Genomic DNA, 12,750 nt, shown 5'->3' with positions numbered 1-12,750 from the left:
AGGGATGGGGCATCCACAAATTCTCTGGGCAACTTGTTCCAGTAAACAAATAATGTTTACTATTATCCTCATTGTAAGTAATTTCTTCCCATCACCAAATCTAAATCTACCCACTTTTAGTTTGAAGCCATTAGTCCTTGTCCTATCACTACATTCCCTGATAAAGAGTCCTTCCCCAGCTTTCCTGTAGGCTCTCTTTAAGTTCTGGAAGGCCCTTATAAGGTCTCCCCAGAGCCTTCTCTTCTCCAGGCTGAGCAACCCCACCTCCCTCAGCCTATCTTCATAAGAGAGGTATGTTCCAGCCCTTTGATCATCCTTGTGGCCCTCCTCTGGACTTTCTCTAATACAACCATGTCCTTCTTATATTGTCCTTATATATTCAGGAACTGAAATGACCTGAGGAGTCCTCCTGTTTTTAATAAGGGTATTGCACCTGATAGCACAAGAAAGGGTAACCTTAAACTACAAAATGTGGAACGCAGTTACTTTGAGAACAATGAAAAGTGTCCCTTTGACAGGATTCAAAGGAAAATTGAAACCTTTTTTTGTGTTTTAGGCAACAACAGATGGCTTTCCCAGGGGAAGTGAGCAGTTTACTGGGGAAAAATGTATGTCTGGAATTCTAGAATATCTTGCTGCAGAGAAACAGAAGGAGCTGTCAGTTTTGCTGCTGGAACTGAAAGAAGCCCAAGAAGAAATAGCATTTCTGAAAGGGCAGCTCAAGGACCCCAGCAGTCAAACTTCTACAGTAAATGAAGCAGGAGAAGAAGCTAACCAGCTGGAAGATAATTCCCAGATACAGCATCTTGACGGGGAAGAGCAAAAGGCTTCAGATGCACAAAATAAGTTGATCAATAGCTCATTACTGAGAGAAACAGAAATACAGCAAATTAGTGCACTTCAGGAAAACAAAACCAGTCTTCAAGAGGTGCCCCAGGGGAGTGCTGTTCATGACAGAAGGGAAATGGAAGCAACACAGGTAGTCTCTACAACAGTTTCAGAGCCTGGCACCTCTCAATGTGAAGATCTGATAAAGCTGCAAAATCGAGTTACAGAACTGCAAATAATTCTGCAGAAATCAGAAGAATCCTATAAGAAAGATCTGGGAGAAAAAGATGACGAAATAAATAGGCTAAACCAGTTGGCTGAGGAATACAGAAAAAAGATAGAGGATTCTGACAGTGCATTTTGTGTTTTGGCTGAAGAAAGAGATCAGCTCCTTTGTCAGGCAAAGGACCTTTCTACCATAACAGAACTGAAGGAGCAAGTGAAGCAACTGGAGGAAAATCTAGCTCTTTCAGAAAAGCGGAGACTGTCAGACAGTCAGAACAGTCTTCTGAGAGAACAAATCCAAAGCCTAAAAAATGAATTTAAATCCAAAGAGATAAAAATTGAAGCTTTGCAAAAAGACTTGGATGAAGCACAACTTCAGCTTTCTGATCAGGACCTGCAACTAAAAGACATGAGAAGCCAGGTCCAGAACAAGGAATGTGAAGTACTTGACCTGGAACAACTTCTGAGGAAGAAAACAGCTGAGATAGAAGAGCTTTCCCAAAGCTTAACCTTAAAGGGCAATGAAGCAGCAAGCCTAGAACAGCTTGTTGCTGAACATACCAGGTGTATAGAGACCCTGCAGCAAACCTTGTTTGAGAAAGAAGAACAGATGACAGAGATCAGTGTCAGCATGTCTGAGAAAATAGTACTGCTGAATGAAGAAAAATTTTCTCTAGAAACTGAGTTAAAGAGTCTTAAAGAGAAAACAAGCCTCTTATTAAAAGCCAAGGAGGAAAAAGACGAAAACATAAAAGCAAAAGATACATACCTGAGCTGTGAATCATCTGAGCAGCAGTATGGGACAGAAACAGCATGTAAAGAAAGTGAGACATTAGTAAGTGAACTTGAACTTCTGAAAAAAGAAAATGAACAAGTAAAGCGGAAGTTGCAAGCAGCACTTGTTAACAGGAAGGAGCTCCTGAAGAAGGTTAGCAAATTGGAGAACGAATTAGTAGAGCTGAGAAGAGGGGCTGAATCGGAAAGCTCAGTGGCTCAAGAAGCTGAAGGAGGAGAAAATATGACAGTTAGAATAAGCCAAGAAGTGAATCTTGAAAGCCAGCCCAGAGAGGAGTATCTAATTCAACTGCTTTCTGAAAAGGAATCGGAGTTGCAGAGCATCCGGAAGGACCTGCTAGATAAAGAAACTGCTGAAGCACAGTTACACGCAGTGATTGAGGAAATGAAGCAAAGCTTGCAAGGAAAGACAAACATTGATTCGATTGAAGTTGAAATCATGAAAGGTCAGACAATTGCTGACAAACTAACTGAAACCAATAAAAGCCCAGAAGATTATGAAGAAAATGAAAAAAATTGTTCAGCAGCTACAAATCTTGAAGAAAACCAGAAGTCTGCTCTGAAAGAGAGGATTTCAACTCTTGAACAAGAAAAGGAACAACTTCAAAAAAAACTTCAGGAAGCACTGGTGTCTCGCAAAGACACTATAAAGAAGGCTCAAGAGAAAGACAGGCATCACAGAGAACAGCTTAAACAGCAGAAAGATGATTACAACATCTTACAAGAACAATTTGATATGCAAAGCAAAGAGAAGGAAAGCATCCAAGCTCAGCTCAGACAACTCCAAGAACAGAGAGGATCAAGAGAGAGTATTCCTGAGAATCAAGGTTGGTTGGATTCTTCGTGCTTGGAAGCAGAAAATACTACAAACAGCAAGCTTATACAAGTTGCAGGTGTTTCTGAGGAAGAGTATAAGACAAAATTTGAGAAATTGCAGATGGAAAAAGAGGAATTGGAACATCAGGTCAGCCATATGGAAAGTGAACTTGCTTGCAAATCAGAATTAGTCTTTCGTTTGCAAGAACGCATAGCACAGTTGTTTCCGGAGACAGGACTGACTAGAACCTCCGACCAAGCTGAAGCTGACACAGCAAGACTTCAGACAGAATTGGAGGAAAGTCAAGTAAAAGTTTCTAGAGAAGACAATCTGGAAGACCTGAAAACACTTATGCATCAAAAGGATGAAGAAATTGAATTCCTTAATTTGCAGTTAAGGCAGAAAAGTGAAGCTCTCATTAACGCAGAGGCACAGTTGCTGGAAAAAGAAGATTCGATCAAGAGACTCTGTAGTCAGTTTGAAACTCAAGCTCAGGTACATGAGGAACAAAGTGAGAGACTGCAAACTGAGCAGCCTGAAATTCAGCACAAGCAAGATGACAATGCAGAAGCAGCTAAACAGAAGAATCAAATGCAGAGAAAGTTGCAAGCTGCACTTATTTCTAGAAAAGAAGCATTAAAGGAGAGCAAATCTCTGAAAGAGGAACTGGCAAATGCCAAAGCTATTATTGAGAATCTTTCTGTCAAGCTGACAAATATGGAAAGCGAAATACGTGGCCATGTTAAAGAAACAGATAGTTTAACAGAAAAGTTAGTGGGTCTCACTGAAGAGCGAGAAAAACTTATTGCAGAAGTTGATAAGGTAGTTAGAGAAAATCAGAATCTTGATGGATGCTGTAAAAACCTTAAATTGACTCTAGACAGAGTTGTTCTAGAGAAAGAGAAGCAGGAGAAGGAGATGGAATCCTTGAAATGTTTTCAAGCTGCTGAGAGTTCTGAGTGGTGTGAGAAATATAGGGAGCTTCAGAAAGAATATGAAACTCTCCTGCAGTCATATGAAAATGTGAGTAATGAGGCTGAGCGGATTCAGCGTGTTTTGGAAACTGTTAGACAGGAAAAGCAGGAAATTTTCATTAAGCTGAAAAGTGCTGAAGCAAAAAGAGAAGAAACAGATAAGCAGCTACAGGAAGCTGGTCAGGAAATTGATGGAATGAAGGAGAAAATGAGGAAATTTGCAAAATCAAAGCAACAAAAGATCCTGGAACTAGAGGAGGAGAATGAGAAGCTTAGATCAGAGATACATTCTACAGATGAGGATGTACACAGGACCAGAGATGTATCTTTATTTACAAATATTAGCCTGAAAGAAGATCTGGAGAGCTCTAGGAGGGATTATCAGTCTCTTTCTACTCAGCTTGAAACAGTAATGGCTGAAAAAGAGTCTCTTACTCAAGAGATCACAGACTTAAAGCATCACTTGCAGTTAACAGAATCCAAGCTGAAGGAAAGCAGAGAACTGATAGACAAGTATGGTGCCCAGAAGACAACAGGAGAAGAAACAAATCAGGCAGTTGACATGCCACCACCTGTGGAGAGGACTGAAAATCAAGTGGATTTAAGCTTTAGACCAAAATCTCCTAATGCAGAGCTGGAACAAAAAGCTTTTGAAGATAGTAGTTTATCTGAGGATCTTAATATCTATGTAAAAAAGATAGCTGAGCTCACAGAGCGAATCACAGAACTAGAAGATAATAGGAGGGCTTCAGAACAACAGCTGGGTGACATCCGCGTGTGTGTGGAGACTTTAGCAGGTGAGAAGAGGGCTTTAGAGACCCAAATGGAAGTGAAAGTCCATGAATTGAATATTCTCCAGGACACAGTAGCAAAGATGGAGCAAACAGTTCAAAACACAAAAGAAGACCTTATCAGGATGTCTGAACTGAAGGATACTCTAGAGGCTGAGAAGGATGATTTGGAAGAAAGGCTCATGAATCAGCTGGCAGAACTTAATGGGAGTATTGGAAATTATCAGCAAAATGCAACAGACTTCCAAATTGAAAATGAGCAACTGAAACGTGAGCTTCAGAGTTTGCAGAGAATTATACATGAAGTAGAGGAGGAGAAACGTCAGATGGCAAAGGAGAATAGTAAAACAAGTTCAGAAAATCAAAAGGTAGAAAAGCTAAAGAACACGTGGAGAGGAGACAGTAGCACACATGTAAAGGAGCTTCAGGAATTGCTGAGGCAGAAACAGCAGGAGATTAAACAGCTGCAGAAAGACTGTATTAAAAGCCAGGAAAAAATCAGTAGTTTAGAAAGAACTGTTAAAGCTCTGGAATTTGTCCAGAGCGAGTCTCAGAAAGATCTAGAAGCAGCCAAAGAAACTTTAGCAAAAGCACTTGAAGACACCAGTAAAGCCCAGAAAGAGCTTGCTCTCTGCAGAGTAGTATTGGATGACACACAGAGTGAGGCAGCAAGGGTTCTAGCAGAGAGTGTCAAAGTAAAAGAAGAGTTACGTGCAAACAAAGAGAATATTCAAATTCAAATGAAGAAAAAAGATGAGGACTTTGAAAGAAGACTGGAACAGGAGAAAAACAAGCACTCAAAGGAAATCAAGAACATGGAAGAAAAGCTGGCAACTTTGCAGAGGGAGAAAGACTATATGGAAACAACTGTTCGTGATGTTCAAGACTCTTTGACAACAAAGGATCAAGAAGCCAAGGAATTGGAAGGCAACCTAAACAAAACACTAGCCCAACTTGCAGCGTTCACCAGGAGCATGTCTTCCCTTCAGGATGACAGGGATAGAGTGATAGATGAATCCAAAACATGGGAGAAGAAATTCACAGAAACTATTCAAAAGAAGGAGGAAGAAATACGTTCAAAAGAGGAAACGTGTGTTATGCTAAAGGACCAGATGAAGCAGATGACTATACATGTGGAAGAACTTCAGATTCATATATCCAGGTAAAGAAGGTGATAATGACTAAGCTGGTATTAATGTATTTCCTTTTAAGAAGCAGCAGCCAAAGGTAAGAAAGGACTTCCACTTCCTTTTGCAACATACTGTAAAGAAAGAATTATGAATACATAAATATGCTAAATGTGACAATTGGCAAAAGTAATGAATGCCTAAGATGGAGAGAAGAATTATTCTTAAACAAACAAACAAACAAAACATAATTAGGCTCATCTCTTGGATCACTTGCATTTGAATAGAAAAGAGGTTTGGAGTTAGGCTGTAGGGAGTTAGTATGTATTTGTTGAATGCACAAAGATACAGGGGAATTAACACTGTGAACTATTCCCCCTTCTCATCATGAGAGTACTCCTGTTAGATCTATTCCCTGTAACAGTCAGTAGCCAACTGAGTACTATCCTGAGTCTTTAGTAGTCTGAAATTCAAAATATTCTTTTGCATCAAATTGTCACTCCTAGAAATTAAATTTGGCAAGTCAATAGAGGGTTGGGATACATAATTCCAGTTTAATCCCATATTAGATTTTGAGGGAAAGATGGAGCAAGAGAAATACAATGAAAAGCTATCTTTTATCTTCCAAAATTAAAAACAAACCATTGAGTAAATTTGTTTGACAAAGTTTGCGATCAAAATGCTCTATTTTTATATGCTGGAAAGTGAAATGAGTATCAAGCAACTGAGAACAGCAACTTCACTGATTTATACTTCCCAGATAAAATGGGAGAGAAAAAGGAGTATTTTGATGAAAAAGGAGGTGATAATACTCAACATCTAACCTTCACCTTTTTTGACAATATTGACATAAAGATTTATTTCACTGAACACTGAAAAATAATCACAGAATCACAGAATGTTTGAGGTTGGAAGGCACATCTGGCATCTTGTTTTCAAGAAAACTGACTTTGGCTTTTTCAAGGATCTGCTTGGAAGAGTCCTATGGGATAAAGCTCTGGAAGAAAGAGTGGCCCAAGAAAGCTGAACGATATTCAAGGATCACCTCTTTTTGGCTCAAAAGCAGTCCACCCCAATGAATAGAAAGGCAAAAATGCCAGGAGGTGTGTCACGAGTAACCTGGGAAGAATACAGAGACATAGTGATATGGTTTAGTGGAGGACTGGTTAGTGTTAGGCCAGAGGTTGGACTAGGTGATCGTGGAGGTCTCTTCCAGCCTAGACAATTCTGTGATTCTGTGATTGTCTGAGCATGTAGGCATGAAGTCAGAAAAGCTAAAGCCCAAATGGAACTGAGTCTGGCCAAGATCATTAAAAGGGCTTATATAAATACACCAGTAATAAAAGGAAGACTAAGGAAAATGTGGGTCTACTGCTGTATGAAATGGGGTACCAGGGTACCCAGGACAGGGTAAAGGTACACAGGCTGAGGTACTCAGATGCATTCTTTGCCTCAGTCTTTACTGGCAAGACTGTTCTTCAGGAATCCCAGGTCCCAGAGACTAGAGTGAAAGGCCAGAGCAAGGAAGATGTACCAAGAAAGAGGATCAGATTGTATCAGGTTTAAGCAAACTGGACATTCATGGGGCTCATTCACTGTGGGTCCTGATGGAATACACCTATGAGTGCTGAGGCAGCTGGCAGATGTCATGGCAAGGACACTCTTGATAAACCTTGATTGATCATGGTGAAAGGAAGAAGTGCCTGAAGAGTGGAGGAAAGCAAGTATCACTCTTATCTTTAAAAAGAGCAGGGAGGAGGACCCAGGGAATAGGCCTGGCCAGCCTCACCTCAAACCCTAGGAAGATGATAAAGCAGCTAATCCTGGAAACCATTTTCAGGCACATGAGGGACAAGAAAATCATAGAATCATAGATTCGTTAAGGTTGGAAGAGACCTCCAAGATCATCTGGTCTGACCATCCCCCACCACCAATATTATCCATTAAACCACGTCCCAAAGTACCACATCAAACCTTTCCTTAAACACCTCCAGGGATGGTGACTCCACCATCTCCCTGAGCAACCCATTCCAATGCCTAACTATTTCTGAGAAGAAATTTCTCCTAATTTCCAAACTGAACCTCCCATGGCACAACTTGAGGCCATTCCCTCTGGTCCTATCACTAGCTATCTACAAGAAGAGGCCAACCCCCAGCTCCTCACACCTTCCTTGCAGGTAGTTGTAAAGAGGAATAAGGTCTCCTGTGAGCCTCTTCTGCTCCAGACTAAACACTTTCAGTTCCCTCGGCAAATCCTCATAGGACTTGCGTTCCAGAGCCTTCACCAGTTTTGTAATCATTCTCTGGACATGCTTCAGGGCCTTGATGTCTTTCTTGTAGTGAGGGACCCAAAACTGAACACAGTACTCGAGATGTGGCCTCACCAGAGCAGAATACAAGGGGACGATCACCTCCCTGGTCCTGCTGGCTACACTATTCCTGATACAAGCCAGAATGCCATTAGCCTTCTTGGCCACGTGGGCACACTGTTGGCTTGTGTTCATGAGGAACACTTACCATGAATTTACAAAGGGGAATTCATACTTGACTGATTTTATAAGCTTCTACAAAGAAATGACCAGCCTGGTAGATGAGAGGAGAGCAATGGATATTGTCTACTTTGATTTCGGTAAGGCCTTTGACACTGTCTCCCATAAGATCCTTATAGACAAGCTCTTGATGTACAGTCTGGATGAGCAGATAGTGAGGTGGATTGAAAACTAGCTAAATGGCTGAGCCCAGAGAGTGATAAGCAGTGGCACAAAGTCCAGTTGGAGGACAGTAACTAGTGGTGTAGCGCAAGGGTCAATACTGGGTCCAGTCTTATTTAATATCTTTATTGATTTGCTAGATGATGGGGCAGAGTGTACACTCAACAAGTTTGCAGATGACACAAAACAGGGAGGAGTGGCTGATACTCCTTTTTATGGAGGAAACAAGGGTGTGGGGAGACCTCATTGTTCTCTAAAGCTACCAGAAAGGAGGTTGCAGCAAGGAGGGTGTCAGTCTCATTTATCAGGAGACAAGTGATAGGATGCAAGGAAATGGTCTCAAGTTGCACAAGCTTTAGGTTCTATATCAGGAAAAATTTCTTCATGGAAAAGGAGGCTAGGCATTGGAACAGGCTGCCTAAGGAAGTGCTTAAGTAACCATCCCTGGAGGTATTTAAGAGACACGTGGATGTGGCACTTAGGGACATGGTTTAGTGGTGGACTTGGTAGTGTTAGGTTGATGGTTGGACTTGATGATCTTAAGGGTCTCTTCCAACATAAATGACTCTAAATGATTCTGTAATTACATTAGCCAAGACACAATAGTCCTCTCTAGACCATTCAAATACTATTCCCTTTTCATTCCAAGCTACAGCTTGTTTCATCTTCAGTCTTTTATAGGAGAAATTCATTTCCATGTGCAGTGAGGCTCAGATTTTGTTTGCTACTTAAGGGGCCCAAAACTGAACACAGTACTCAAGGTGCGGCCTCACCAGAGCTGAGTACAGGGGGACAATCACCTCCCTAGACCTGCTGGCCACACTGTTTCTGATACAAGCCAGGATAATTATTTCTAGATAATTTTCTTACAGTAAAACTAATTGTGTGGTTTTTCTGTGTGGTTTTGAATACTGAGATACTTCATTGATTTGTGACTGGTTTTCTTTTCTCTGTTTTCAGGCTGGAATGCAGTAAGAAAGACTGGGAGTCTGAATATAAGAAAGAAATTCAGCATCATCAAAAGACATGCGAAATATTGCAGGCAGAAAAAAAGGAGCTTTTAACTCAGCTAGAAGGGTCTCAGAAACTGTTCAAGGAGTCTCAGAATGAACAGCAGAAACTGGAGTCAGAAATCCAGAGCCTGAGAGACCAACTTGCTGACTTGCAGAGTTCCTTTGCCAGATGTGAATTGGTCAGAGAAGAGCTGGAGAGTATGGTCAAGCAGCAAGAGACCAGTATCCAGAATTTTAAATTCAGCTGTGAACAGCTTGAGGCTGATCTGCGGGCTTCCAAGGATTTAACAAATAAGCTGCATGAAGAAACCAGTGCCAAAGATCAAAAGATCATTAGTTTGCTGTCTGCCAAGGAAGAAGCAGTTACAGCAGCTCTATCTGAATTACGGCAGCAATATTCTGAAGAAATTACATTGATGGAGGATAGGCTAACAAAGGAGGAAGAAGATAAAAAAGCATTGGAAAATGAGAAGAACAAATTTCTTGACAAACTTGATCATCTTACTGAAAAGATTAAGATAATCAGAGAAGAAAATAAGCAGCAGAAGGCACAATTGGAATCCTTCACCAAATCCATGTCATCTTTGCAAGATGATAGAGATCGTGTACTGAGAGACTACAAGCAACTTGAGGAACGTCATCTTGTTATAATATTGGAAAAAGACCAGCTAATTCAAGAGGCTGCAGCTGAAAATAATAAACTCAAGGAAGAAATCAGAAGTTTTCATAGCCAGATGGATGACCTCAACTCTGAGAATGCCAAGCTGAGTGCAGAGTTGGTGCGGTACAGAGAAGATCTGAACCAAGTAATTTCAATAAAGGACTCCCAACAGAAACAACTTCTCAAAACACAGCTTCAGCGGATCCAGACTCTGGAAAAGGAGAAGGCAATAGTAGAAACACAGCTGAAGGAGTCTGAAAATGCTCAGGATAATCTCAGGAAGTGCATGGAAGTCTTGAGAGAGGATAAAGTCAGTATGTCTCAAGAGGTTGAAACCCTTACTTCCTCTCTGTCCCGGGTACAGAGTGAGATGGCAGCATTATGTGAGGGGGGTCCTATCATTGAGTATCAAGCACAACTGAAGGCCCGGGAAGAAGAGGCACAAGAACTCAATCATAAGCTTGCCCTCTCACAGAAAAGAATAAGGGAACTTGAGGAAGAACTAGTATGTGTTCAAAGGGATGCAGCCAAAAGAGTGGGAGAGGTTGAAGACAGGCTTAAAAAGGAATTAAAGTACCTGCATCATGATGCAGGGATAATGAGGAATGAAACAGAAACAGCAGAGGAGAGAGTAGCAGAGTTGGCACGGGACCTGATGGAAATGGAACAGAAATTCCTTGCAGTTACAGATGAAAACAAAGATCTGAGAGCCCAAATTCAGTCTTTTGGGAAGTCCATGAGCTCTCTTCAAGATAGCAGGGACCAGGCCAATGAAGAGCTTCAAGTTTTGAAACAGAAATACTCTGCAGACTTGGAGGAACAACAGAGTCTAGTGCAGGAGCTTCAGAAAAAGATGGTTCAGTTACAAGAGGATCAAAATTCTACTGCCAGGGACCGAGACACATTGAGATCTGAGCTGACAGAACTGCAGAAAGCCGCTGATGAAAGAGGTCTCTTGGCCCAGATTGAGAAACTTTATAAGAAGCTCAGAGCCAAAGATGATGAGCTTCTCCATTTGTCTTCAGAATTGGAGTGCTCTTCCAACCAAGTCAAATCTTTCTCCAAGGCTATGGCAAGCCTGCAGGATGAAAGAGACCGTCTGCTGAATGAATTGGACAAAACACGTAAGATTGAAGAAGAGAAGCAGCGAGCAGAAGGGAGCAGTTTGACCAGTCCTTCAGAAGTGCAGAGTCTTAAGAAGGCACTGTCCTCCTTGCAGAATGACAGAGACAGATTAGTACGTCCTTGTTTTCTCTTCTTGCTCTTATTTAAAGCTCCGTAGGAGATTAGGATCTTCAGAGGTTGGAAGGGACCTCTGGAAATCAAGTCCAACACCTCTGCTTAAAGAGGGTCAGCTAGAACAGGTTGCCCAAAACAGTGTCCACTTGAGTTTTGAGTATCTCCAGCGGTGGATATTCCACAAGTCCCCTGGACAACCTGTTCTTTCTTGTATCTGGAAATGGTTTCAAGGATTTGTTGCTTCATCACCTTCCTAGGGATTGAGGTGAGGGTGACCAGCCTGCAGTTTCCCACATCCTCCTCCTTGCCCTTCTTGAAGGTAGGGATGATACTTCTTCCAGTCTTCAGAAACCTCTGCTGAGCACTATGATATTTCAAAGGTAATTGAGAATTGCCAATGACCTCATTGCTTGTGGGTGCACTCCATCGGATCCTATTAAATTAGTATGTGCCATCTATCTTACCCTTTCTGACATAGGGAAACTTATGATTTCATAGTTAACTTTGCAAAGTAATTTCTCTTATTAGTTTCTTTTAAAACATGGAACCATGGAAGTAAGGTATGTGTTCCCTGTTAGTCTTCCATCTGTGGAAGCTCGTGCATTTGTCTTTGCTATAGTCTGCTAGTAATCTAACACAAGGGTTGGTTTCTCCTCGTGATTTCTGATTCTCAAGACAGGTACAAGACATTGCAAATTCATTTTAACATCCTTGCTTGCATACTTATTGTGTCTGTCTTTGTGTATTCTCTGACACAATGCGGCTCGGTTAGACTTCTAGTTGCTGCTCAGATGACAGACTTTTACCACCGTTTCCGACTGATGCTTGGTCTTAGTTTTCTCTTTGTTCTGTTAATTTACCACATACATGTACTTTGTGATACTGTCTTAAACACTTCTTTTTTTTTTTATAGAACCACAGAATGGATCAGGTTGGAAGGGACCTTAAAGATCATCTAGTTCCAACCACCTGCCATGAGCAGGGATGCCTTCCACTAGATCAGGTTGCCCAGGGCCTTGTCCAGCCTGTTCTTGAACACCTCCAGGGATGGGGCATCCACAACCTCTCTGGGCAACCTGTTCCAGTGCCTTACCACCTTCTGAGTGAAGAACTTCCTCCTAACCTCTAATCTAAATCTCCCCTCTTTTAGTTTAAAACCATTCTCCTTTGTCTTGTCATTATCTGAGCAAAAAGTTTTCCTCCATCTTTTTTATAAGCCCACCTTAAGTACTGAAAAGCTGCAATGAGGTCAGCCCGAAGCCTTCTCTTCTTCTCTAGGCTGAACATCCCCAGCTCTCTCAGCTTGTCTTCTTTGGAGGAGAGGTGCTCCAGCCTTCTGATCATCTTCGTGGATCCTCACAAATCCTCACAAAGGACCATTTTTGTCCATTTAATATCTCAGTTACTTGTAGATTTATTTCTCTTCTACTACTGTTTTGTTGAACTTACATACCTGTGTAGCACTGCTAATACTAAGAGAGAGCCTTAGTAGAGAGATCTGGCTCATTAAGTACTTCTACATGTATGTCTCCAGACTCAGTCACGTCATCTAAACCTCAAAAACTGGTT

General features: G+C 41.4%; 1 protein-coding gene across 5 annotated transcripts in view; it reads left to right on the top strand.

Moving 5' to 3' along the window:
- GOLGB1 (golgin B1) overlaps positions 1–12,750 on the top strand; it is a 67,539-nt gene that overhangs the window by 35,971 nt on the left and 18,818 nt on the right. For all 5 annotated transcript variants that reach the window (XR_014318434.1, XM_082771258.1, XM_082771257.1 and 2 more), the window contains 2 exons: positions 557–5,592; positions 9,229–11,179. Coding sequence is in view for 4 of the 5 variants with exons in the window: in XM_082771258.1 (XP_082627384.1) it covers positions 557–5,592; positions 9,229–11,179 (6,987 nt within the window). In the remaining variant the exon portion in view is untranslated. The remainder of the gene's footprint in view (positions 1–556; positions 5,593–9,228; positions 11,180–12,750) is intronic.

This window comes from Aythya marila (genome assembly GCF_965140915.1).
Source record: "Aythya marila genome assembly, chromosome: 1".
NCBI classification, from domain to species: Eukaryota; Metazoa; Chordata; class Aves; order Anseriformes; family Anatidae; genus Aythya; species Aythya marila.
Note: the sequence above shows the minus strand (reverse complement) of the source record. Positions and strands in the feature narration are given on the sequence as shown.